Source organism: Mastigoproctus giganteus, chromosome 3 (genome assembly GCF_048544385.1).
Source record: "Mastigoproctus giganteus isolate SK-2022 chromosome 3, ASM4854438v1, whole genome shotgun sequence".
Classification (NCBI taxonomy): domain Eukaryota; kingdom Metazoa; phylum Arthropoda; class Arachnida; order Uropygi; family Thelyphonidae; genus Mastigoproctus; species Mastigoproctus giganteus.
In genome coordinates, this window is record NC_143577.1 from 227,773,249 (window position 1) to 227,798,939 (window position 25,691).

Sequence of the window (25,691 nt, forward strand, 5' to 3'; positions counted from 1 at the left end):
AGGAAAATTTGATATTGCATGGCTTTTAAAGAGCACATCAGGGAGAGATCTCCCTTCCATAGTTAGGGGCCCAACAGTTGTAGTTATGTTCCTGGTCGGAAACTTAAAATTCCTGTTAAAATATCAAAGAACAGCTGTGAATTTTCGTGATTTTGTTCATATATAGGCAAAAACCTAAAAGCATGTTTTCATTCTATTATTGAAATGTTTATTGACATTCTAGTAATTTGATATAGATAACAGAGTGTTTTATTATTTTATATTATTATCAAAATTTTATGTATTAAAGAAATGTTTTGTGAAACTCTGAAGTATGGTACTTCGATATTTTTCGGGATTCTTGTATTGTAGATGGCAGTTGCTAGAGAAGGAGTTTAGGTATATTTTGTATTTAGTGATGAAATTCGTAAGATGAAGGCAGGTTATTAATTTGATTAGGTAGTCAAAATTTTTATTTCAGTAATACAAGCCTGGGAAGTTACCATCACAAATATACAGTTATATATCAAGCGGGTTCTTTGTGTTTTTTTACCGATGCCATAAATCTTAGATGTGAAGACCGAGACTAACGGCTGTCAAAATATGGCAGAAGCAGCAGTAGAAATTGATGCTGTTGTCCCGGATTCTCGGTTTTTCTGCCATCAATGCAAAGATGAAGTCAATCCTGTGATACCTGTAAGTTAAATATTAATTTTGCTTTCTTTCAGAATTCACAATGTTACTGTAATGGAAAACAGCCCACACACGTACACCTAACCGTTTAAAGGGAAATCACCCTGTCCTCGTGCATTAGTCACCAATGGGTCAAGTACACGGTTGGTGTCTCGGCCTAACAGTGCTCTGTTGCCTTTTAATACGATTATGCAGCAGTTTATACCAAAAAAAAGTATAATATTTATTGAACATTGTATTGTAAAATAGCTTTGATGAATGTGGAATAACACTCGTGAAATAGGAAAAACGTTAATTTTTGATTTTTACATATTCCATTTTATTCAAAAATAAACATTAAGATATTACTTGATGTTTATAGCTTATAGTAACTGCTAGTGATATAAAGTGCAGTATCACGTAAAGAAAGTAATCAGAGGAATGGGAAATTTCGTTTAAAATTAGTCTCCGGACTACTTTGAAATGAATTATGCAAGTACAAGCACCGTTTCCTCTTGGAAAAATTGAATATATATGAATATAGGTGGTTCTCGATTTACGCCACTCTTCAATTCCAGCTGATGTTATGAGTAAAGGCACTGTGACCATCACGTTTATTATTATTACATTCCACCAAACAAAACAAATACATTACCAATGTAGGAAATATAAAATTAAAATAAAATTTACATACACGAAAATCGTTTAAAAAGTCAAATCATGATATTTTTAAAGGTTTAAAAATACACTTAGAGCATGATGCTGACTCAATTTTGCTACTGGTTTTGTATACAACGAAACATGTCATTCAGCCAGTCTGCTATCCAGTGCTAAATGGCAGTGTTATTTTTACAATTTTTAAGAATTTGTGGTTTATTCCTTTCCTCCTTGAAAATATCTGTTAAGAGGAAAGGTTGGTGCTCAAGCAGTGTTGTAAAGAAATATAAAAGAAGTCATTATATTCATGGAGAAAAGTGATACCAGTAATAATAGATTGATGAAATTATAATATAGGAAATCCCATTACAATGAATACCATTTTTACAAAAATTTCATTATAGCAAAAAGATTTCCATATCATTAGACAACTGCCTTCGTTATCAGTGCTTTATGATGTATTTGAATTAAATTATTTTGATGAAAAATGCAGTACAGCAAATAGTTTTAGGCATAATCTACCTATGCCTAAAGTGCATTCAATTTAAAATAAAAGAAAATATTTTATATTAAAATAATGATGTATACCCATGTTGTAAATGCAACTATGGGACGATTTGCCAGAAAAAAAAAAACATAAATAAATTTAAAAAAAATGGAAGTTATAAAATTGTTGCAAAAGAATTCCATGCCGTTCATTACATTTGTCATATTTTAAAATGGTTATTTATGCACAAATTATTTCTCTTTCTCTGGTATGCAATGGTTCTGCATACTGCCACCTTTTAACATACACATGCACACAGAAAAAAAAGGTATGATCATCATTAGTTATTTTCTTCTCTTCTCGCCCCCCCCCCCCCCAAATAAGAATTTTTAAAAATTATCAAAGCGGATATAGCAAAAGAGGCCTTGTGCTTATATCATTTCTAGTCTTTTGTTCAAGGAACATTCTATGAATAAAATATTCACTCAATCATCGAAATAAACCATTAGAATTAGTAATTTAATTTAACTTAGTACAATTCCAACCTACACATTATCATATTAATGAACAAAAAAAGAGTTAAACGTTAAAAAGAGAAATTAATATATGAAAATTATGTACTATACCATATTTATGAATGTGTGATTGTTTAAAATTTTATTTGGCACTGTATTTCTTATAAATAAACTATGATTTATAAACGATAATCCTGAACAAATATTTAGAATTTTGTTTTTTTTAGTTTTACGTTTTAAATTTTTATTTTTTAGTATGTAGTTTGTGATATTATATATATAATGTTGATTTTAAAATCAAATTTTTAAATTAAATAAAGCAGAAATCACTGATTCTGTGTATTAGAAAAGTTTAGAAGAACCTGAACAAATAATGATTTTGTTAAAATCATTCATTAGGATGAAATTTTGATAGAGTGAAATGATTCAAATGCCCTCCTGTAAACAAAGTTTACAGGAGGGCATTTGAATCATTTCTACTATAGTAGGAATACAATTACCAAATCTAATATTTTCATTCACTTTTATAAAATATTGCATATCGAACCCTTGATCAGAAATGTTATATCGTTGTTTCTGTGTGAAAATCAATTTTGACTTGTGACACATTTTTAAGAACTGGAACTGTAACTAAGTCCAAGGACTGCACCTATGCTTGTGTTCCTATGACTAATCTTAACAAATCAGGTATTTAAAAGGAGTGAGGTACAGAATTTTAAAAGCATTGGCAAGAGTATTATAGAATTATACCTTTTTGCTGCCCAAATAGATAGTATTAAGAAATTTTTTAATCAGTAGGATTGAATGCACTGAACAGAGGGAACTGCCTAACGTGCAGTTTCCTTCCATGTTCAGCATGCTCTCTCCTAGAAGTTGCCCCAACTTATGTCTCATAAATGAAAAAAAATTGATCGTATTAAAAGAACAGTTATAATACTATATTAGGAATTGTGCCATAAAATAGTTTTATTAAAGAACTTCTATATGCCTTGTGATATATTCAGTTTGCTACTTGCCCACTAGTCAGGCGCCTCCGTAGCCAGGTGGGAAGGAGCAGTAGTGCGTAGCACATGCTTCTTGATTAGACCGGGGTTCGAGCCCGTCACCACCAAATACAGAAGATGCAGAAAGGTCAGGGAATGACCACCGCATATCATGGAGCAATATGGCCTTAGTTGCTAATGCTCCTAAAAACCAAATAACAACAACAGCCCACTAGTCATGGTGGAAGTGGATGGTTGTTGTGGAAGAAGATGGTTTGAATAAATTCAGTGAAGAACTAGACAAATTCTTGGAGGGTATGGATGGGTGAAGTGTGTAGGATTTTTTTTTTTTTTTTTGGCCGATGCTATATAAGCTTGCTTTCTTGCATCATTTGCCATTACAACTACTATTATGATCAATTAGTCTGGAGGAAAATATAGGTTTGAATTCTATAACCAATTAGAAAATTTTTCTTTGTGCTTTTTCCAAGCATGGTTGAATTATTTGGTCTTAAGCAGGGATTGCATGGCTTTTTACATCCAAAATGGCTTTACATGCAAAATGTTTTCCACACTGCAGACAAATCAGTCAAAGGGTTTTCCCACATTCAGTTAAACTAATGCGAGAACTCAAGTTTGTTTAAACTATAAGATTTGAGGTATTTATTGTCACTCTATTGTCTGGGAAATATATTGTGCAAGAGGAATAGGGCCAGTATATCTCTGTCAGGGGCAAAAGTAAATGTCATAGAGAGCAGCTATCATCTTTTAAAGGCACAGAAGGTGATAGCGTTGTATACGTTGGTACTAATGATATTAAGAGTAGGAGATGAAAGTACTTAATTAACAAGTACAGGGCAGCGTTGAGAAAAAGTCACAAGTTAGGATTGAATTTGAAAGTGCCTGCAATTCTGCCCAGACATGATAGGAGGGAGTACGTGTCGAGAGCATTGTCAGTTAATTTGTTCCTGGGGAGAATGTGCAAAGCTCATGGGGTAGAATTTTTCTCAGTATGGTTTGTACTTGTTAACAGAGCCGACCGGGCTAGCCGAGTGGGTAAAGTACCTGCCCGGCAACCCAAAGGTCGCGGGTTCGATTCCCGCCTCGGGCTTGGATCAAAGTACTGCAAAAACCTTGGGAGGTGCATTATGGCCACAGAAGCCGATGCGCCAACAACTACCAAATCAAAAAAAAAAAAAAAAAAACTTGTTAACAGGAGAGACTGTTTTTGCAACAATGGGATACACTTAAATAGAAGGAGTGCAACAATAATTACTGATGCTTTTGCAGCAGTGATAGGCAGGTCAGAAAACTGCTAGCTTTGGGGAATACACAGACTAATAGATTTAACTAGAGCCACAATCATAGGTGAAAGCGATTCTTGCACTGCATCTGTAGGAACATGCAGCAGCCTGAAAAGCAAGCTGTCGGGGATTTCAAGCGCAGCTGCCAGTCATTACAGAACAAGAAAATACTTGAGCTGTATTTGGACGACTAAGAGTAAGAAAAGGTGTATACTTGTATGTACACTAATGTTAGAAGCATTATAAATAAATTTGATGAATTTGAAGTACTGATTAAGTCATCACATGCACACATTTTAGTCAATATCAGACACATGGTGTCACTCAGACATGAGCAATGCTGAATTTGAATATTGGGAGTACAGAATACAAGAACAGACAGGAGGGGGGGGGGATTATGCTCCTAGTTAAGAAGCATATTAAATCTAAGACAATGCATCCAAATGACATGGGTGGCCAGTGCACTGTTGAGTTAGCTTGGTGTGACATAAGTTGGGAAATGAGAGTAGGAGTGTACTGTAAGCTTAATGACTGTGATGAATCCCAGTATACTAGACAACTGTACAGAGAAATAGAGTGGGCCAGTAAATCAGAATGTCTCGTGGGAGATTTTAACTTCCCACACGTTGACTGGAATTTGTGGTTTGGTTACTCATGCACCAGCAAGATTTTGTGGATTTATTGGATGACTGTTTTCTGCAGAATCATGTTATAGAGACAACACCAAGAAAGAGAATTCTTGATCTGGTTATCAATAGCAATCTTCACGTATTAAGAATCTGCAGGTAAAAGACCCACTGGGTAGCACTGATCACAATGTATGATGTGGAATTTACTTAAAGATGTAACTACTATTAAGGGTAAAGAGAAAGGCTTTGCTTTCGTAAGGGTGACTACAGTGGTCTCAGACAGTTTTTAAATTCTATGTAGTGGGACCAACTGATGATGTTACCGACATCAAATTCTAAATGGGAAGCATTCAGAGAAATATTCATAGAAACTACTAGGCATTTCATACCAACCAAGAAATACTGTTCAAGGCTTACACCTAAATAGATGTCAGATGAACTGATGAAATTTGTGGCAGAAAAGAAAAAAAAACATGGGATGCATATAAGTTATCAGAGATACAGAAGTCTATGGTAGATATAAATTACTCTTTAGGAAGGGGATGCCAGAACTTTATCAAACTGTAATGGGAAGCTAAATGATTTTGTGATAACTGAAAGGAAAGTGGAAGAGAAATTGTTGAAGCTAAGCATAAAAAGGGGCCTGGGTTGGATGGGATCAGTCCAATTATATTAAGCAAGGTAGCAAAGGAGGTAAACAAACTGTTAACCATAATCTTTGGATTTAGAGTAGATCCCTATGGATTGGAGAAGTGTAAGTGTATCCAAAATTCACAAGGAGAATCAAAAAGTGACGAGTAATTATAGACTTCCTAGCATAACATCTGTTCCAGAGAAAATAATGGAGTCACTGGTTAAAGAATAATGCAGGACCATTTGGACAGGAATGTAATTATACTGCAGTCAGCATGGATTTGTTAAGGGGCAGTCTTGTCTAAGCTATCTGATTGGTTACTATGATGCAGTGACCAAAGAATTAGATGCAAAAAATGTTTGATATCATATATTTGGATTTGAGGAAAGCTTTTGATACTATTGCACATAAAAGACTGCTGTACAAACTGGAGCAATGTGGCATTAAGGACAAGTTATGGCTATTGATGAAGGGATGGTTGAGTGAGAGAAGTGATTATCAACGGGCACTACTCTTCGTGAACTAACGTTATTAGTTGATTTCCCCATGGTTTGGTGCCTGGTGTGAAAACAGCATCAGCACTGAACCCTGGGGAAGTCTAGCCTTGTTTTCAGTATTTATTAATGATATTGATGAAGGTATATTGTTCCTAATGTCAGCATTTGCAGATGATACAAAGGCTGGTAGGTGGTTAACAAGTTAATCAGAGAAGCTATTGCAACAAGATTTAGGAAAATTGGGTCAGTGGGCTGAGAAATGGCAGTCCAGGTTTAACATTGACAAATGCAAGGTACTGCATATGGGTAGCAGTAATCCCAAATTAACATACCAACTGTGTGATATGTTACCAAAAGAGTTACCAAACATACCAAAAGATCTGATGGTAACTTTGTGGTGAGATGTGAAGTTCTTTGAGCAGTGCAGACATCCTGCCATGATAGCTGATGGGGTTTTGTCAATGATATACAGGATCTTTGCTAGCAAGCATAAGGAGGTGATTATCCCTTTGTACAAGGCAGTGGTTAGGCTGCATTTTGAGTACTGTATACAGTTCTGAAGACTTCATTTTAGGAAGGATGTAGATCTGCTGGAATGGGTACAGAGAAGGTCAATGAGATTGGTAAAGGGAACAAAGGGTTGCTCTTACCAAGAAAGGTTTCACTTCTGCAAATTGCAGCATCTGGAGGCTGGGCACTGCAAGGAGATCTGATTGAGGCATTTAAAGCCTTGAATGGATTAAATGTTGATGGCATTCTTCCTCTTGCTGAGACTGTGTACTTTGAGCGTGCATAAATTAAAATTGAGATAGAATGGATGTGCAGAAGTTTGCCTTCAGCCAGTGTGTGGTTGATTGTTGGAACAGACTTCCATCTGCTGTTGTGGAAATGGGTAGTTTGAATAAATTCAAGGGAGAACTAGACAAACTCTTGAGGTAGTTGTACATCTGAAGTGGGTAGTTTTTATTTAGCTGATGTTCTATAAGCCTGCTTTCTTGTATAATTTGCCACTACTAATACTAAATTTTCAGTATGCATCATCATCATCATCTAGCATCATCCTTGTAAAATTCTTCCAGTATTCTTGACATATTAGTAATCAGCGGAAAAACTATAAATTGTGCCCCCCCCTCCATTACCAGATTGCAAACAGTGGTCACATGTGTGAGTGCTATTTTGGAATCTGGCATGGAGGGGGGGCAGAATTTATAGTTTTCCACAGAACTAACCATTGGCATCCCCTCCCACAGTGGTGTAAATAGAAATATAGTAGTTTTGCCACTAAGTAATCTTAATCTTTTAGTTTTAGGTCATAGTTTTCTTGAAGTATTACAGAAAAAAATTGATATAGTTCTTAATGTGTATGAATTTCATTCATTTTTCTGTGTCATTTAAGTACTAGTGATTATTATATATTTGGTGCATATGCATATGGCAACTATTTTGAAACTATAGTACCTCGGGTAGCTTTTCTTTCCATTATGTGCTTCGGTAATATAACTAGTCACGACTTGAAATGTAATTGAAGTTGAATCACCAAAGTTTCAAGGGTATTAGCATTTTTAATTTTTTTCATTGATTGAAACTGTTACTTTAAAACAACTGGAATTAATGGACAATCACAGCTAATCCAAAATCAGTATTTTAACTGTGGAGGTCAAAATGACTGCCATGGTTATTTAGTCCTTTTTAAAGATAATTTTTTCCAAGTTAATTTTTTGCCATAATTTTTCTTTTAAAAATTTGAGAAATTTATTGAACGAGTCAATGTGACACTTGAAGGCGTAATATTTTGTATGTTTCGTCAAGCTGCAAGGGTGTTTATATAACAAATTTCTATGATTAGGTATTTGAAAATGTGCAAGCAAGTGGATCAATAGGCAATAATTACAAACTACTCACTTAAAAAACAGCTTTTCCATTGAAACAGAATGAAATTATTTTTGGAATCACTAAAAAAGTATATGATGTTTCTGAGGTAACCTCAGTAGTATCATATACTTTTGTAGTGATGGCTCTTTTGATGCCTGTGCTTTCATGTTGCTGGATTTGTGAACTAAAAGGCCAAAAGATAAATGATAGATACAATTAAAATATCTGATCGAATAAGGAGAATTTTATCTGCCGAGACCCCCGTATCATCGGTAACCACTGACCAAAGGCAAAGGCACTGATGTATGAAACCATTAAGGGACACATCAATATTAATAATCTCTAAACCTGCCTAAGGGCTGGGTCACAAGGCTTTCGGCCCAGTCCTTATTTTTTTTAAAATGCAGTTCTTGATTTAACTCTTCTCCAGGCATGTGGAAGAATAACCACCTCATTGATTTTTAAATGTTTCTCATGTCAGTCCTGTTAAGACCTTGTCTACTTTTCACAGAAGCTCTGAAATTTCTGTCAGCAGTAGTGAAATTGGTTGAATGTATGGAGATTGTGCTCACATGAAGATCAAAAGGCCACCAGAATTTCTGAGTTCATGTTGAAACAAGGTGGCCACAATAAAAATTAAGTACAGCTACGGTTTTTTTTTTTTTTTTAATGAAAACCACAAGCACAAGAGGCATTAGAGCAGAGGTTCCCAACCTTTCTTGGTTCACATGCAAAGCAAAGTGTATTATGATTCATCTGACCACATAACTTTCTTCCATTGTTCTACTGTCCAATCATGACATTCTCGGCACAACTACAAATAGATATTTTTTGATTTACTGTGAAACAGGTGGTTTCCAAATAGTCAGGTGACTGCCAATACCCAATTTCTTCAATTCCCTGTCATGATACAGGTTGAAATAGAGCAGTTGTGAGCCTGGTTGAATTCATATGTTATTTTCTGCACAGTGGATGTTCTATTTTTCCATACAACCCTCCTCAGAGTATGGCTTTGCTCATGAAGTACTGTTTTTCTGCCACATTTATGCCTTTGAGATGTGGAAGAACAACTTGCTTTCCAGTCATCATAAACCTTTGATATGGATGCTTTTGAGAAACTAGTTATGTCTTTTGTTTCTTGAACCATGGCTCGTGCCAAGTGCACTCACAATAAGGCCTTTTTCAAAATCTGATAGATCATGGGTTTTCCCCATTCTGCCTTTAGATTACTGCAGTCGAACAGCCTGGTCAGTCTTTGTACTCAACAAGGTAACACATCGCCATCCCATATCACAGTTTTCTTTGTATCTATTTGCATTTCTTCTGTCTGTTACTGTCTTAATACAAATGTTCCTATTTTTTTGGCCAATGTGTGTACATTTCCTGTATTTATTATAAATTTACATGCCTAATTTTTATATTTGCAAAATAATGATGTTCTCTCATGGTCAGTTGACAATTCCAACTTAGCTAATTCCACTAACCTGTCCTGTGAAATGCAGTAGTACATGCATTGGAGTTGAGTGATTTGAGCTAACATGACTGCTAAATATGGTTGATAATATTCATTGTCAAAATGATTACTTATAATCTCCTCTGACCAATGTGGTTGTTCCAGATTATAAAAAGAACATTTATTTATTTTTAATAAATTTTAATTTAGAAAATGATATTCACTACTGACCATAGGCACTGCTGAAATTCTCAAAGAAATAAAAACATTGGGCAAATATTGATTTAATTATTTTTGTTAACATAATTTATAACCGTTAAAGGGAATAGTTCTTCTGATAATAAGCTGCACAAGTTTGGACGCTCATTGTTCAATTCTAAAGCATTTGTGTTAGAATAACTTCCATCTGTCCATGCTGAACGTAACACTTGAGAACTCTTTAACACATCATTGGATCACATAATTTTAAAGCAGGAATATCATATATAGGAACTGAAATATTTTACAGTACATTTGTAATTGAGACAATGTATTAATTCTGTAAAAGATAGGTGTCATCCAGCATAAAATCAAAGACTTCAAATTTGTTTTGAGGATCCAGAATAGGTTCATGCTCTCATAACTAAAATGCTGGTTTATATGTTGGATTCTTATCCTTTCAACAGGCTCAAATACTTCTGCAATTTCTACCTCTTCAATTAATTCTGTAGCTGTAGAAAAAATCTTTTATCTTGAAGATAATGATAGGTGTTCTGTTTTACTGTGGGGCAGGTAGTTTCTTGTTTTCCCTATATTAAAGTGTTCTCACAGCAAATCAAAAACTTAACCATGCTGCCTCTTTGAAAAGTTCTGTCTATGGCCAGCATTTCATTAATTCACCTCTGGCAGTAGTCCTCTATGTGAAGTTCTCTCAGCATGTGAGTGAACTTCATATAGTTTTATCTATGACACACAGGAATTTTTCTAGTAAGGACAAAAGAGCCAATTATATAATATACACAGTGTAAGAGACTTAATATCAAGAAGGATATGGATCTGTTGGAAAAGGCGCAATGAAGAGCAACAAAGTTTGTTATTGGCATAAAGAATTATTCCAACAGAGTGAGAATTCAGTTGTGTGTGAAGACTTGATCCTGTGCATAGGGACTTGATTGAGGTATTTAGGGCTTCAACAGATTTGATTAAACTAAATCATGAGAATAAACCCACTCCTTCCACCTGAGATCAGTTAACTGCAACCCTGATTGAAGTAGCCGTTAGAAATTCCTTCAGTCTACAACAGGACTTGAACCCAAACTGCTCCAAAATGAGTGGAAACTGATGAAACCACTGTACTGTTACAGAGAGCAAGTAATGATGCATTTTTGCAACTCTTTTTTGTAGCCTCTTTCCAAATTTTTCAAATAGCTCAACAAATTTCAAAAAATTACCATTATTTAATTATTGTTCTTATTATTAGCCATATGGTGCAAGGAAGCCTGAGGCTTATACTGCACCAGCCAAAAAAAAATTTCTGAATTACCCTGAGAGAGAGAGAGAGAGAGAGAGAGAGAGAGAGAGAGAGAGAGAGAGAGAGAGAGTAAAAGGGAAGGGAATCACCAAGAAAGAGAAGAATGATGATATCCAGCTCAGGACCCTGGGTGTGCCAAGCCCATACTCACCAGATCTAAAGAACCATGTAAAAGCTAAACAGTTTCCTTAAAATTTCATTATTTATATTATTCTTTCTAAAACTGCCTACCATTGATTGCTATTTGAGTTTCATGCAAGTTTTCATTTTCATAGTCAATAGTACTTTTGTTTTTAAGAGATTTCTTAAATTCCATCCATCTTTTATAATTATTTAGATAGGCCAACAAAGTTTCATGTGTTTATAAAATTTTTGCCAATTTGAACAACCATGTTTAGAAATTAACTATTCAAAATAATATTTCCAGATTTAAATATAATAATGGACACTGTTAAGGTTAAGAGAATATAATAACCAAACATCTCTGCACTTTTTCAGACTTGCTTAATTTTCTGCACTGATTGCTGCTGAAATTTTCTCTCGTTTTTTTGGATAAATTATATTCGTTCTTTGGATTGGTCCAAGTTTTGTAAGAATTTTTCTTACTTTATCTGTTATTTTTGGCTGAGGATCACTTGATGAATGTGAGGAAGCAGAATAATCTTCTGTCATGATCATCATCCATTTCCATAGAGGTAGAAGAAGAAGATACTACCGATGCTGGCTCCTCTTTTTAATTTGCTGGTGCAAATCCATTGCAATCATCACTGATGATTGCAATGGATTTGCACCAGCTCAAAGAACTTAGGATGCATTTGAATCTTCCTGCTGTGACCTGCTTATTTTCAGTTTTCTGCACATGATGTGGATTGCAAGGACTAGCCCTGGAACAAAATGAAGCCAAAGAATCTTCCAATCTTTAAGGCACTGATACTTATTTAACTGTCCCATTTGTTTTTGCTTTTCTATTTCTTTAGCTGCTGTCTTCTTTCAATTCTTTGCACCAGAGTTTTTTTTCCTCCTTGTCCATGTCAATGGCCTATTATGAATTGAGGATTTAGTGTCAAACAAAGTAACTACAATTTCAAAACAAAAATGCAATTTTTGTTTTGAGACAACTTTAGTTTTACTTTATACAAATTAACAATGCATATCATGTCGTAGAACTGTATCTCTCTAGTACTTTACAGGTTAGCTTGGGCTATAAGCACATTTCTGGTAAACAAAGAAAATGTCAAATGACTTTTTCTTGGTTAATTACAAAAACGTTTACTACAAAATGATTTTGTAGTTAACGTTGTTTGACACTAAACTCTCGAAATTACAGTGAGAAACTTTCTAAAATATAATCCAAAATGGATTGTTGGATACCTAATAATTTGAAAAATGACATCACAAATTAAAGCTCACCTTACTTAGTAAAATCAGGATAGTTATATATACTTATGTGCATGTAGCACTTGCACCCAACTTCAGTCACATTCAAATAATGCAGCAGAACACTACAAATGCAGGTAACAAGTTTTTATGTTGTTGCAAAGTTCAATAAATTAAATAATATATACACTGTATCATTTAAAAATTACTTTCAAGCTGAATTTTATTTTGGCAAAATATTTCGCCAAGGCATTAACCACCAATTTTGCCAACTGCTTATTATCTTTATTTATGATGTGAATATAAAATAGCAAGTGACCAAGCTAATGCAGCATTTATTTTACTAAACTCAATTCCATAAAACTTATGTAAATTTAAAATATACATGTGTTGAAGGCTACAAACTGCAGTTCTACAACTTTAAATTAATGACTATAAACTTCTCAGAATATGCAGATGACATACACGTTATTAAATTTAGGCTGCCAAACTCATGAAATGAATGATATTTAAAGCAATGAATAGTTCATGTTTTAAAAGATGGGGAGGAACTTTTACAATGCTAAAACACCATTTCCGAAACCAGATATAGATTCCTGACATTTATGGAGTCCTGGTGTAAATGCATTTGTAATGTTGCCATTATTAATTTAGTAAAATTTTCTTGGGAATCCAATATACTAGTGTTTTTGAGAAGTTAAATCATAGCCTAATGTAATGCCGTTGTGTGCTAACTCAGATGTGGCAGATAATTGATGCATAAAATGCATCAATAAAATGCATCAATTATTTTATTAGATGCATAAAATGCATCTAATAAAATGCATCTACACCACATTCATGAAATACTGTAAGCTATATTATGTCTATAGTATTAATTACCTGCTTTTCAAAGGGATTAAAGTTTAAACATTGGCCCTAATTTATAAATAGGCTTTGCAGTGATTTGTATTTTTAAGAAGGCTTACAAGTGACTTGTGCTACTGTTTCCCAAACTTTATATAGCTGGGGACTATTTTTTTTTTTTTTTTTTTTCAGTACCTTCTTTGCAGTTCAAAAATATAAATGCATAAAAAAATAACAACAAAAAAATAAATCTTCACTCTTTAATTTAATCTTATAACAATAAGTCATTATGTGTTCACTTTATTGTCATAGAGTTTTCTCTAGAAGTTTTTGCTGTACTCAACGGTTTTACTTTTGGTTGAGAAAAGACACATCAAAATAATATGTCCACTTTCCAAAAGAAATGAATAAAAATTCTTGTATCTGTCTCATAATGATAATTTGTTTGACCTCATCATTTATTTAACCTACACTTACTGAAAGCAATGATTAAATAACAATGAGCTGAAATGAGTAAGTAATAGGTTTTCAGTTGGTCATTGGCAGCTCATGGCTATAAATTTGGTAAAAATTCTATAAATTGTAATATATAATTGTAAAGTTGTATGTAATTGTAAAAATTTATAAATTGTTTTAAGTATGTTCTACTTTGCAATAAATTAATATTATTTGTTCTTATACACAAGTAAACAAACATGCGAACATGCCAGTGTAGTACAAGCAATAATGTATATTCTGTTTATACTTCAGTGCAAATACACAATTAAAAGGAGTTTACTGCTACTCATTTTGACAATAAGTATTATCATTAACTGTGTTTAGTGGTTCAGTGGGCTTGAACCAATCAATTCAAATGTGCATATTGTTCAGTTGCTTTGAACAATCAGCACAATCTACAAACAAAGCACAGTGGTATTTCCTTGCATGTACAGGAATCCAGGCATGCAGCACCACCAAAAGTCACACAGTTCAGTTGGGTTGCAAGAATGAATGCAATGTGCCAAAGAATTACTATCATTTACTGAAAGGAAACTTTTTAAACAACGACATCACATGAAATCACATGTTCCATGTTTCATAAGTGCTGCAAGGTATACAAATTAAAGTACAAAAACTGAAAACAGATTTCCAGTTTTTGAGAATATTATGCATTTAGTCTACTTTTATCAAAGGATAAATTTATCAGCCTATGTACATTTTTACAAGAAATAAGCTAAAATTGAAATCAAATTTTAAAAACAGCAAAAGTTACTAATTTTTAGTTGAAGTTAGACCAACTATTACTTCCATTGTTTGTTTACATTCTCAGGGTTTTTTTTAATGTGGTGAACACATTTTGACCACTCCTCTTCACTTATCCTATTTATTGCCTCTGTAAGAAGATTCTTAATATCTTCCATTTTAAATGTTTTTTGCTGCTACATAATTCTTGTGCAGGTAAGGCAATAATCTCTGTATTTAGCTGTGAGAAAAATCATTGCTACAAAGTGTATTAAATCTCATATTGTGAAGGAACTTCACAAGTTCTCAGTATTACACTACACACCTCATTCACCGCAAATAAAAAGCACTGCTTCACAGGGAGAAGTATATTACTTTATTCAAATAAATGCATGTAATAACACTCTTTATTTGCATTTGGGGGAAACAAATGCCAATCACTGCCTAGAATTCCAGGGATTTAACATTGAAATGAAAAGGATAAGTGACAAATTATTTGATTAAAACGACTGTAGGCATAACTTAATTTTAGAAGCTATATACAGTTTTCTTAGGAATGTGGGTAGTTTAAATCATTGATAGGCAATCAGATCCCCAGATATTATCTTTAGCCAAGACATAAACAAAGTATACTGCGCAATGTGGTAACATAGCAGATGTGGAGGAACATCTGGGATGACTGTAGTTAGGAACTGTCAGCAAGGATTCTTCTTCTCTATGCTTTATCTTTGATGAAGAGTGGACAAGGAGAAATCTGAATTGTGAAATTGTTGCTGAAGATGTAGGAGAGCTTATATGGATGTGACGAATTTCTTGTAATAATCACCCTGTATACTGACATCAAAATTGCACTGACGATTGTTAACTGTTATGCTGGTTTTTCTTCTGCATTTAAGTAGCTATTAAGTTGTAAATTCTTCTGATAGTGGTGACTATATAGAGGAAAACAGAATTTTTTTTTTTTGGATTGGCTGTGATTCTTGGGTAATGTACACAGCCTTGGACAGAACTAGTACACATGTTGGAAAATGAAGTCATTATGTTGCTACAAAAAATGCACAGCCCATTGTTAATTGTTGCATTAGTATATCAATTACAGTAAAATAGTTGCAGTGGAGTTCTAAACTTCTGTGGCCCTGACCATACAAAGTATAAATAGCAATTTATTTAGTAGGAGGCAATGTCATCCTTTCACAGTGTAAGCTTGATTAGGCTAATTGAAGTGCTTTTAAACCTATATCAGAGTTTAACATTATAATCAGTTAGCAGCCCATCAATGATATGATGGCAATATCATATTGTTGATGCAGAAATTCCTAAAATGCCACCTGTTTTTCACAATTTAAACCACGGTAGAATTCAGCAGTAAAAAATGGCACAAAACAAGGCTCGGCTTTTGGAATGGCGCAAAACAAGGTTCATTCATAGAAGCATGCGATGCAAGAAATATTAAATTACATCATAGAAGCATACGATGCAAGAAAGCAAGCTTATGCAGCTTTAGCAAAAAAAAAACCTCCCATTTCATCCCTCCATTTGTTCCAGATGCCTGTCCAGCTCAGCCTTAAATTTATTTAGGCTATCAACTTCCACAACAAAGGATGGAAGTGCCGCCAATCAACTACCTGCTGGCTAAAGGCAACTTTCCGCTCATCTATTCTACAATTGTCTTTCCTCAATTTGAATCATTGCCCCCTTAGGTTCTTAATCTGAGCAAGATGAGAATCCCATCAGCATTCAGCTTGCTCAACCCATTCAAGGCCTTATACACCTCAATCAGTTCACCTTCCAGATGCTGCAGTATGCAGAACTTAAGCCTTTCTTGGTAAGAGCACCCCCTTTGTTATCCCTCACCAATCTTGTTGCCCTTCTTTGTACTCGTTCTACCAACTCTACATCCTTCCTAACTGAAAAATTAGGCCTCCAGACCTGTACACAGTACTCTTAAATGTGGCCTGACCCTTGCCTTGTACAATGGGATAATCACCTCCCTGTCCCTGCTAGCAAAATTCCTATATATCATTGACAAGACTCCATGACCTGCCCTGGCAGCCCGTCTGCACTGCTCAGCAAACTTCATATCTGACTGCACAATTACCCCAAGGTCTTTTTCACTTTCCACTTCCCTAAGTGTAGTACCACACAGTTGGTACGTTTTTCTTGGGTTATTGCTACCCATATTCAGTACTTTGCATTTGTCAATGTTAAACTTCAGTTGCCACTTCTCAGCCCATTTGCCCAACTTATCTAGATCTACATAAATGAAAAAGAGCCTGTGTACTAGATTCCGTGACTAAAAGAAAATAACAATACAGTATACATCCAGTAACAAATTTTAATGAATAAAAATGGAGCTTTCAGGATAAACGGACCCTTTCTTCAGCATTATAACGTATACAAATTCTAACAGAATATGGACGTTAGAGATAAAAATTTAACAGATACAAGAGTTGTGCGTGCTCTAGTACGTACATGGCCGTGTGATTGAACGTTCATATACTAGATTGGCGTTTATTGTTGGTACATGGACGTGTGTGGGTTTGCTGCCAGCATTTGTCGAGCTTCAAGATAGGGTGTAATCTCATCGCTTGCAGCAATTCAAGGTTCGTGAATTGCATTATATGTTTAATGATTCTAGCCAAAGGCGGTGGTGCAAGTGCCAAGATTAGTCGATCACTTCGTAATCGCATTTAGGGTTAAGGTCATGATGGGTCGACCAGAAATGTTCCCTCGATTGTGGAGTGGTCAGTGTCACCAAGGCAAATCAATCTGTCATGCTCTGCAAGGCAGTCTTGAAGGTGTCTCGAGCTGTCTCGTCAAGACTGTCTTGCAAAGCATGACAGATTGATTTGTTTGGTGACACTTACCACTCTGCAATCGCACACCATTTCTGGTCGACTCACCATGACCTTAACCCTAAACGCAATTACGAAGTGATCGATCAACCCTGGCACTTCTGCCACCGCCTTTGGCTAGAATTGTTAAACATATCATGCAATTCAAGAACCTTTAATCGCTGCAAGGGCACGAGACTACACCCTATCTTGGAATCAACTGTCTTGAAGCTCGACAAATACTGGCAGCAAACCCACACACACCTGTATACCAACAATGAACGCCAATCTAGTATATGAATGTTCAATCACGCAGCCATGTACGCACCAGAGCACGCACAATTCTTCTATGTTAAATTTTTATCTCTAATGTCCATATTTTGTTAGAATCTGTATACGTTATAATGCTGAAGAAAGAGTCCATTTACCCTGAAAGCTCCATTTTTAGTCATTAAAATTTGTCACTGGATGTATACTGTATTATTATTTTCTTTTATCTAGATCCAATTGGAGTAGCATACTGTCTTTACTGTCGTTAACAAGTCTGATATATTCTTATCAGTATCTTGGATGAATACACAAAGAAACAATAGGCCCAGCACTGAACCCTGGTAAACTCCACTAATGACATTCGTCCATGAAGAGCAGTGTCTATTGATTACTACTCTCTGTCATCTCCCACTCAACCATTCCTTTATCCATTGTAGCAACTTACCCTTAATGCCATACTGCTCCAATTTGTAAAGCAGTCTTTCATGTGCAACAGTATCAAATGCTTTACTGAAATCCTAGTACGTGTATATGTTATCAAAATTATTTTTTGCATCCAGTTCCTTTGTAACCACATAGTATCCAATCAAATTGGTCAAACAAGACCTCCCTTTAACAAACTCATGCTGTGTCTTAAGTGTTACTGCAGTCTTGTCTAGATGATTCTGCAATGCTTCTTTAACCAGTAACTCCATTATTTTCCCTGGAAAACAAGTTAAACTAACAGGTCTATAGTTACTTGTGTAACCTTTTGAAGCCCCTCTCTTTGAATTGGTGATACATTTGCACACATCCAGTCCATGGGGACCTCTCCTGAGTCCAAGGAAGCTCTCATAATTATGGCTAGGGGTTTGCTTACTTCCTTTGCTGCCTCCTTTAATATAACTGGATAGATCCCGTCCACCCCAGATGCCTTCCCTATATTTAACTTCATCAATTCCTCCTCCACTTTGTCCTCAGTTATTACAAAATCACGTATCTCCCTGTTAGAGTTTGATAAACTTCTGGCATTCCTCTCCTTGAATAACTCCTTATGTGTGAATGTAGATGCAAAATACTCATTCAGTTTATCAGCTACCTGAGCATGATCATCAATAGTCAATCCATCTATGTTAAGTGGTCCAATCTGATTCATCCCTTTTTTTCTAGAGTTGACGTAAGTAAAGAACTCTTTGTTGTTTTTCTTTGCATCCTTTGCCAAAGATTTCTCATAATCTGCCTTTGCCTGCCTAACCTCCTTTGTGACTTGATTACATACTAGCTTATATCTGCCATAGGCTTCTGTGTCGCCTGATAATTTATATGCATCCCATACATTTTTATTCTCTGCCACAAGCCTCATTAATTGATCTGACATCCATTAAGCCTAAACCATGAATAGTATTTCTTAGTTGGAATGAAAAGTGTAGTAGCCTCCAAGATTAAGTCTTTGAAGGTTTCCAGTATAGAATTAAACGTTGGTAACATCATCAGTTGATCCCTAATGAGCAGCATGTGATATCCAACTACAAATAATATAATAGCCTTTAAACATACATGTTTATAACTTTTTATACATGATAATTGGTTTCTATAACCAACTTTCTTGTCATATTCTCTCCTTAAAATGCTTAACTTTCCATTGTAATTATAAATATCAGAGCATAACTTTAACATGGCCTTAACCATAATATCAGAGCATAGCTTATAAATTTAGTATTGGCACAAGGAAGCAAGCTTATATCAGCAAAATTCAGCAAGCTTATATCAGCAAAAAAAACACACACTCTCTCTCTCTCTCTCTCTCTCTCTCTCTCTCTCTCTCTCTCACTCATTCACTTCATTTCCCCATTCCTTTTAATGAGTTGTCCAGTCCTTTAAATTTATTAAAACTACTCAATTTCACAGTCCAACTGTATCTAATCAAAGTTTTAAGTCCTTTGAAGGGTTAAATAAACCGTGCTGAGGGCATTGTTATTCTTGTCATGTGATGTAAATGAGGAATATAAATTTAAATTGAAAGAGGCTAATTGTAGAATAAATGTCTGAATTTTTTTCTTTAGCTGAAGAGTGAATGAATCTTGGAATAAACTCACACCTACCACGTACTGTTGTCAATATAAATGAAATATCAATGTGGAGATTTTATATATATTCATGGAAAGATCAGACAAATACATGAAAGAAATGGATAAATGAAGCAAGGGACATTGACATTGGTTATCCTATGTGTGTGTGTGCCTCATGCTTCATGAGCTTGCTTCCTTGAATCATTTAAGTGCAATGTTACTCAGAATAAGCTCTGTCAACAAGTTGGAAAATGAGTCAATTTTATAGAGTGAAGTGAACTCAGTGTTAAGTTTTCAGCTGCTAGTTGTTAACTGATTGACAGCTGGGTGTAATAGACCAAGATCACATGTTAAAGTGATTGATTGACCAGGTGATTCAGACTTTGTGTGTGTGTGTGTGTGTGTGTGTGTGTGTGTGTGTGTGTGTGTGTGTGTGTGTGTGTGTGTGTGTGTGTGTGTGTGTGTGTGCGCAAAAAGTGAAAGTGTGAAGTTAGGTAGCAGCCTTGGGTAAAGGTAAATGTTACTCAAGCACCTTCAAGAATGCATTTATAGAACCCTGCAAATTCTTGGTAAAATAGTGCAGTAAATCTTAAAAGAAGTGATCAACAAAAAACAATTATGCTGAAGCTAATACCTTAAGAGTAAGAGATCTGCAGATTTAATTAACAGGTACAGGTCAATGTTGAAAAAAAGTCATGAGCTAGGGTTTTTGATTGAATTTGAAAGTGTCTGCAATTCTTCCCAGGCACGATAGGAGGGAGTATGTGATGAGAGCCTTTTCAATCAGTTCGACCCTGTATAGATTGTGCAATGCTCATGGGGTAGAATTTTTTTCATCATGGTCTGTGCTTGCTAACAGGAGAGACTGCTTCTACAGGAATGGGATACACTTAAATAGAAAGGGTGCAAGAATATTTGCTGATGATATCAAGGCAGTGTTAAGTGGGTTGGAAAACTGTGCTAGCTTGCGGTGATTCACGGACTAAAAGATTAACAGTAGCCGCAGGCGGAGCCAAAAACGATTCTTGCACTGCTTCTACCGTAATGAGCAACAGCCCAGCAAGCAAGTTGCTGGGGATTTCAAGAGCTGCTGGGAGTCATGGTGGAACAAGTGAATACCTGGGCTGTGTTAGGGTAACTAAGAGTAAGACCACGTGCATGCATACTTGTGTGTACACCAATGCTGGAAGTATAGTAAATAAATTTGATGAATTTGAGGTGCTGATCAAGGCATCAAAGGCCGATATTGTAGGGATATCAGAGACGTGGTGTCACACAGATATAAACAGTGCAGAACTGGAATTTGGGGAGTACAGTATGTACAGAAAGGATAGACAGGGTAGGAAGGGAGGAGGGGTTATGCTGTTAGTTAAGAAACGCATAAAATCTAAGGAAGTGCATCCAGTTGACATGGGTGGACAGTGCAATGTTGAGTCAGTTTGGTGTGACATAAACACTGGAAAAGTAAAAATGAGAATAGGAAGGTGTTATAGGCTTAATGACTCTGATGAGTACAACGAACAATTGTGCAGAGAAATAGTGGGCCAGTAAATCAGCATGACTTGTAATGGGGGATTTTTCGGGGTTGGTCACTCGCACACTAGCAAGACTTACATGTGGATTTATTGGAGGATTGTTTTCTACAGCAACATGTTTGAGTGGCAACCAGAGGGAGTAATACTCTTGATCTGATTATCAGCAGTGATGACTCGTGCATTAGGAATTTGCAGATAAAGGAACCACTAGGTGACAGTGATTACAGTCTATTGATGTGGAATTTACTTAAAGATGTAACTACCGTTGAAGGGTAAAGGAAAGGGTTTTTGTAAAGGTTTGTTTTTTCGGTTTGTTTTCTTATCTGCCACGAGCCTCATTAATTGATCTGACATCCATTTAGGCCTAAACCATGAATAGAATTTCTTAGTTGGAATGAAAAGTGTAGTAGCCTCCAAGATTAAGTCCCTGAAGGCTTCCCATATAGAATTGGAAGCTTATTGGAGGCTTGAAGTGGTGGAACCCATGTTTAGTCTCCAGAGCTAAGTTCCAATCAACCCTTCCCCATCTCTTCCATCATGCAGTATGACTGATGACTTTTGAGGTTATGATGAACATCATGGCGAGATCCAGTCTTCCTTACATTTCGAGGGTACAGCTCTGAAACTATGTTCGCAGGCCGGCCGCTAGTTAGTACACCGGACCAAACCTATTGGCAAACCCAGTGGTCTCGGGCAGTTTTGAATTCTATACAGTGGGATCAACTGATGATATTAAAAACAGTGAATTCTAAATGGAAGGCCTTTGGGGAATTAATCTTGGAAGCTACTATTCAAGAAGTACTGTTCAAGATTTAGGTCTAAATGGATGTAGTAGTAGTAGTGGCATGTGATGCAAGAAAGCATGTGTATGAGCTTATGCAGCATCAGCCAAAAAAAATCACACCATTCCCTCCAAATGCCTGTCCAGTTCCTCCTTAAATTTATTCAACCTATCAACTTCCACAACAGATGGAAGTTTGTTCCAGCAATTAACCTTGTTCCATCTTTTGCCAATTTTACCCGGAAGTTGCTACAATGGATAAAAGGATGGTTAAGTGGGAAAAGACAGAGGGTGGTAATCAATGGGTGCTGCTCTTCGTGGACTGATGTTATTAGTGGAGTCCCACTAATAACATTAGTGGGAAGGATTTGCATTAGTCAGATGAACTAATGTGGCTCATGGCAGAGAAGAAAAATGCGTGGGATGCATATAAATTAGTAGGTGACACAGAAGCCTATGGCAGATATAAGCTAGTCTGTAATCAAGTCACAAAGGAGGTTAGGCAAGAAAAGGCTGATTACGAGAAATCCTTGGCAAAGGATGCAAAGGAAAACAACAAGGACTTCTTTACTTATGTAAACTCTAGCAGGAAGGAGACGAATCAGATTGGTCCACTTGATGTTGGTGGTTCGACAGTTGATGATCATGCTCAGGTAGCTGACAAACTGAATGAGTGTTTTGCATCTACATTCACACATGAGGAATTCTGTAAGGAAGGGAGGACAGAAGTTTAATAAACTCACAGGGAGCTAAACCCCAGGGGCTCACATCTGGTGAGTACGGGCTTGGCACGCCCAGGATCCTGAGCTGGATATCATCATTCTTCTCTCTTTTGATAATTTCCTCCTCCTTTTAGCTTTCTCTCAGGGTACTCAATTTATTTTTGGCTGGTGTAGAATAAGCCTCAGGCTTCCTTTCATCATATGGCTAGTAATAATAATAATAAATGATTTTTTAATAACAGAGAGCAAAGTGGAGAAGAAATTGTCGAAGTTAAACATAAAAAAGGCACCTGGAAGATATTAACTTCTGTTCCAAAAAAAATAATGGAGTCACTGGTTAAAGAATTGATGCAGGATCACCTAGACAAGACTACAGTAATAGTTCAGATGCAGCATGGATTTGTTAAGGGGAAGTCTTGTCTGACCAATTTGATTGGCTAATAAAATGTGGTCACAATCGAACTTGTGGAGGACCATTGTGTGGTCACAATGTTTCTTGAGGTTGTCACAGACATTCTCTCAGATATGCCAGACAAGCTGTACTTGCTAGCTGGGAGTCTAAAACGCTAATGGAACTTATATTCGTTTTACATTCAATTCAAATGGACCCAATTTTGGCGAAGTCCGGACGGTCTGTGACAGCCAAATCCTCTGCTTGCAACTTCATGATGGTGGGACTTGTTAGTAATCCTAGGTATAACCCCCATGCACATGCACACTGTGGGTGACCACCCAGGTGTGAACCAACTTAAGCAGGGGTTGAGGTGTGGCACCCACACCACACCACATGGAGGAATGCTACCCCTCTGTGTTACCAGGTAATACTAGGTGGTAGACGACTCTCATCAGCCAGTGCAATACCACCACTTTGCTTATTGGAGGCTTGAAGTGGTGGAACCCAAGTTCCGGTCAACCCTTCCCCATCTCTTCCATCACGCAGTATGACTGATGACTTTTGAGTTTATGATGAACATCGTGGCGAGATCCAATCTTCCTTACATTTCGAGGGTACAGCTCTGAAGTGGTGTTCGCATGCTGGCCGCTAGTTAGTACACCGGACCAAACCTATTGGTAAATCTTTAGGAGGCTTCCGGATCATCTAGTATATAATCTGGCTACCTCTACTCTGCCAGATAGTGACTGGAGGAAGTCCGAGTAGTGTGTATGCAGGAGGAGCATTGTCGAGGCCATGTTATGTCAAGGATCTGGGTATATTCTTACCATGTGTACGCCATATCCAAAAATTTCATTATTTCATACAGCATATCTCCCCCCCTGTTTTTCTTACTATTGAATACACCATGAATTGTCAAACTAATAGAGTAAGCTTATCTGTGAAAATATCTAAACCTCCCAAACACTTCTTAGTTCATTTCACAAATATATGTGGTCTCAGTTCTAATCTCAACGATGCCCATTTCCATTTGCAGTCTGCCAAACGCAATGTACTTTTTCTGACAGAATCTCAGTTATCGTTGATTCAAATACTGCTCATCTCAGTTGCCCAGATTATTCGCTGTATGATTCCTTTCACCCCAAAGATGGCATTTGTGCCTATGTCCATTCCGATATTCCCTGTCAAAGACTTGGTAATTTGGAATCTTCTTTGGCTTAAAATCTCTCTCTCTACCTCATTGTGTCAAATTCATCTGTTGTCTCTACTGTTCTCCCAACTCCACTAATCACTTGGAGCTCTTTGACTTCCTCTCTTTGCAACTTGACTTTCTCCAGTCCAACTTTCCTATTAGTGAGGTAATTTTCCTTGGTGTTAATGTTCACAACTCCAGCTGGCTTCCGTTTTCTAGTCATACAAACCCAGCTGGTCGAGATGCTGAGTCATTTGCAATTACTAATGACCTTGCACAGATTGTTCATTTAAGTACAAGAATTCCGGACAATCCTAACCATACAGCCAAAACGCTTGATCTTTTTCTCACAAACAACCGTTCTAAGTGCACAGTCGAAGTGAGTGGTCCTTTAGACACCTCAGATCACAACTTGGTGATTGTCTCTTCTCCAATGGAGCCTTTATCTCATGGCTATTCCCAATCTTGTATTGTTTGGCATTACAAGAATGCAAAAAGGGATGATCTGCGAGATTTCTTTTCCTTGGTCGAATTACTCTTTCAAAACTTCTGATGTCACTGTTTGCTCAGATCATGTCAGTGAAATTATTCTTGTAGGAATGGAATCCTTTATTTCACACTCCACTTTAAAATATCGTCCCTTATCTAAACCTTGGTTTTCCAATAAATGTGCTAAGGCTGTTCAAGAGAAGAACGTTGCATATCGTAATTGACGTGTTTCCAATTCTTCAGTTTCATTATCTGCCTACACTAAAACTCGCAACAATTGTAAAGCAATTATTAATCAGTCCAAACTAGATTTTGAACAGGCTAAGAGTAGAAAACTTGCTTCTTGCCCTAATGGTAGCCAAGCATTCTGGTCTCTTGTCAAAGCTATTGGTCGCAACTTTTACCCATCTCTGTCAAAACCAGATGGTTGTCACTTAAGCCAAGGATAAAGCTGACTTGCCAGCATTCCATTTTTCTTCCAACTCATGTATTAATGATCTTGGTAAAACACTTTCCACCATTCCCAACACGCTCCATTCAATGCCTCCTGTGGTCTTTCATCAAAAGGATGTCAGAAGGATTATGACGAATCTTGATGCTAAGAAAGCTCCAGGTCCCGATGATATTTCTCCACTTGTTCTCAAAACCTGTGCTCCTGAACTTACTCTTGTTCTTTGCTGCCTTTTTTCACTTTCTTATATTCCAAAGGAGTTTTTCCTTTTGCTTGGAAATTTGCTCATATCCAGCCAGTTCCTAAAAAGGGTGACAAAACCCTCCCTTCCAATTATTG

The 25,691-nt window shown here is 36.3% G+C and overlaps 1 protein-coding gene across 1 annotated transcript in view; it reads left to right on the forward strand.

Moving 5' to 3' along the window:
• Positions 1 to 363: 363 nt before the first annotated feature.
• LOC150088808 (E3 ubiquitin-protein ligase RNF115-like) overlaps positions 364 to 25,691 on the forward strand; it is a 166,114-nt gene continuing 140,786 nt past the window's right edge. The window contains exon 1 of the mRNA XM_090370911.1: positions 364 to 675. Coding sequence (XP_090227037.1) covers positions 583 to 675 — 93 coding nt within the window. The 5' untranslated portion in view covers positions 364 to 582. The remainder of the gene's footprint in view (positions 676 to 25,691) is intronic.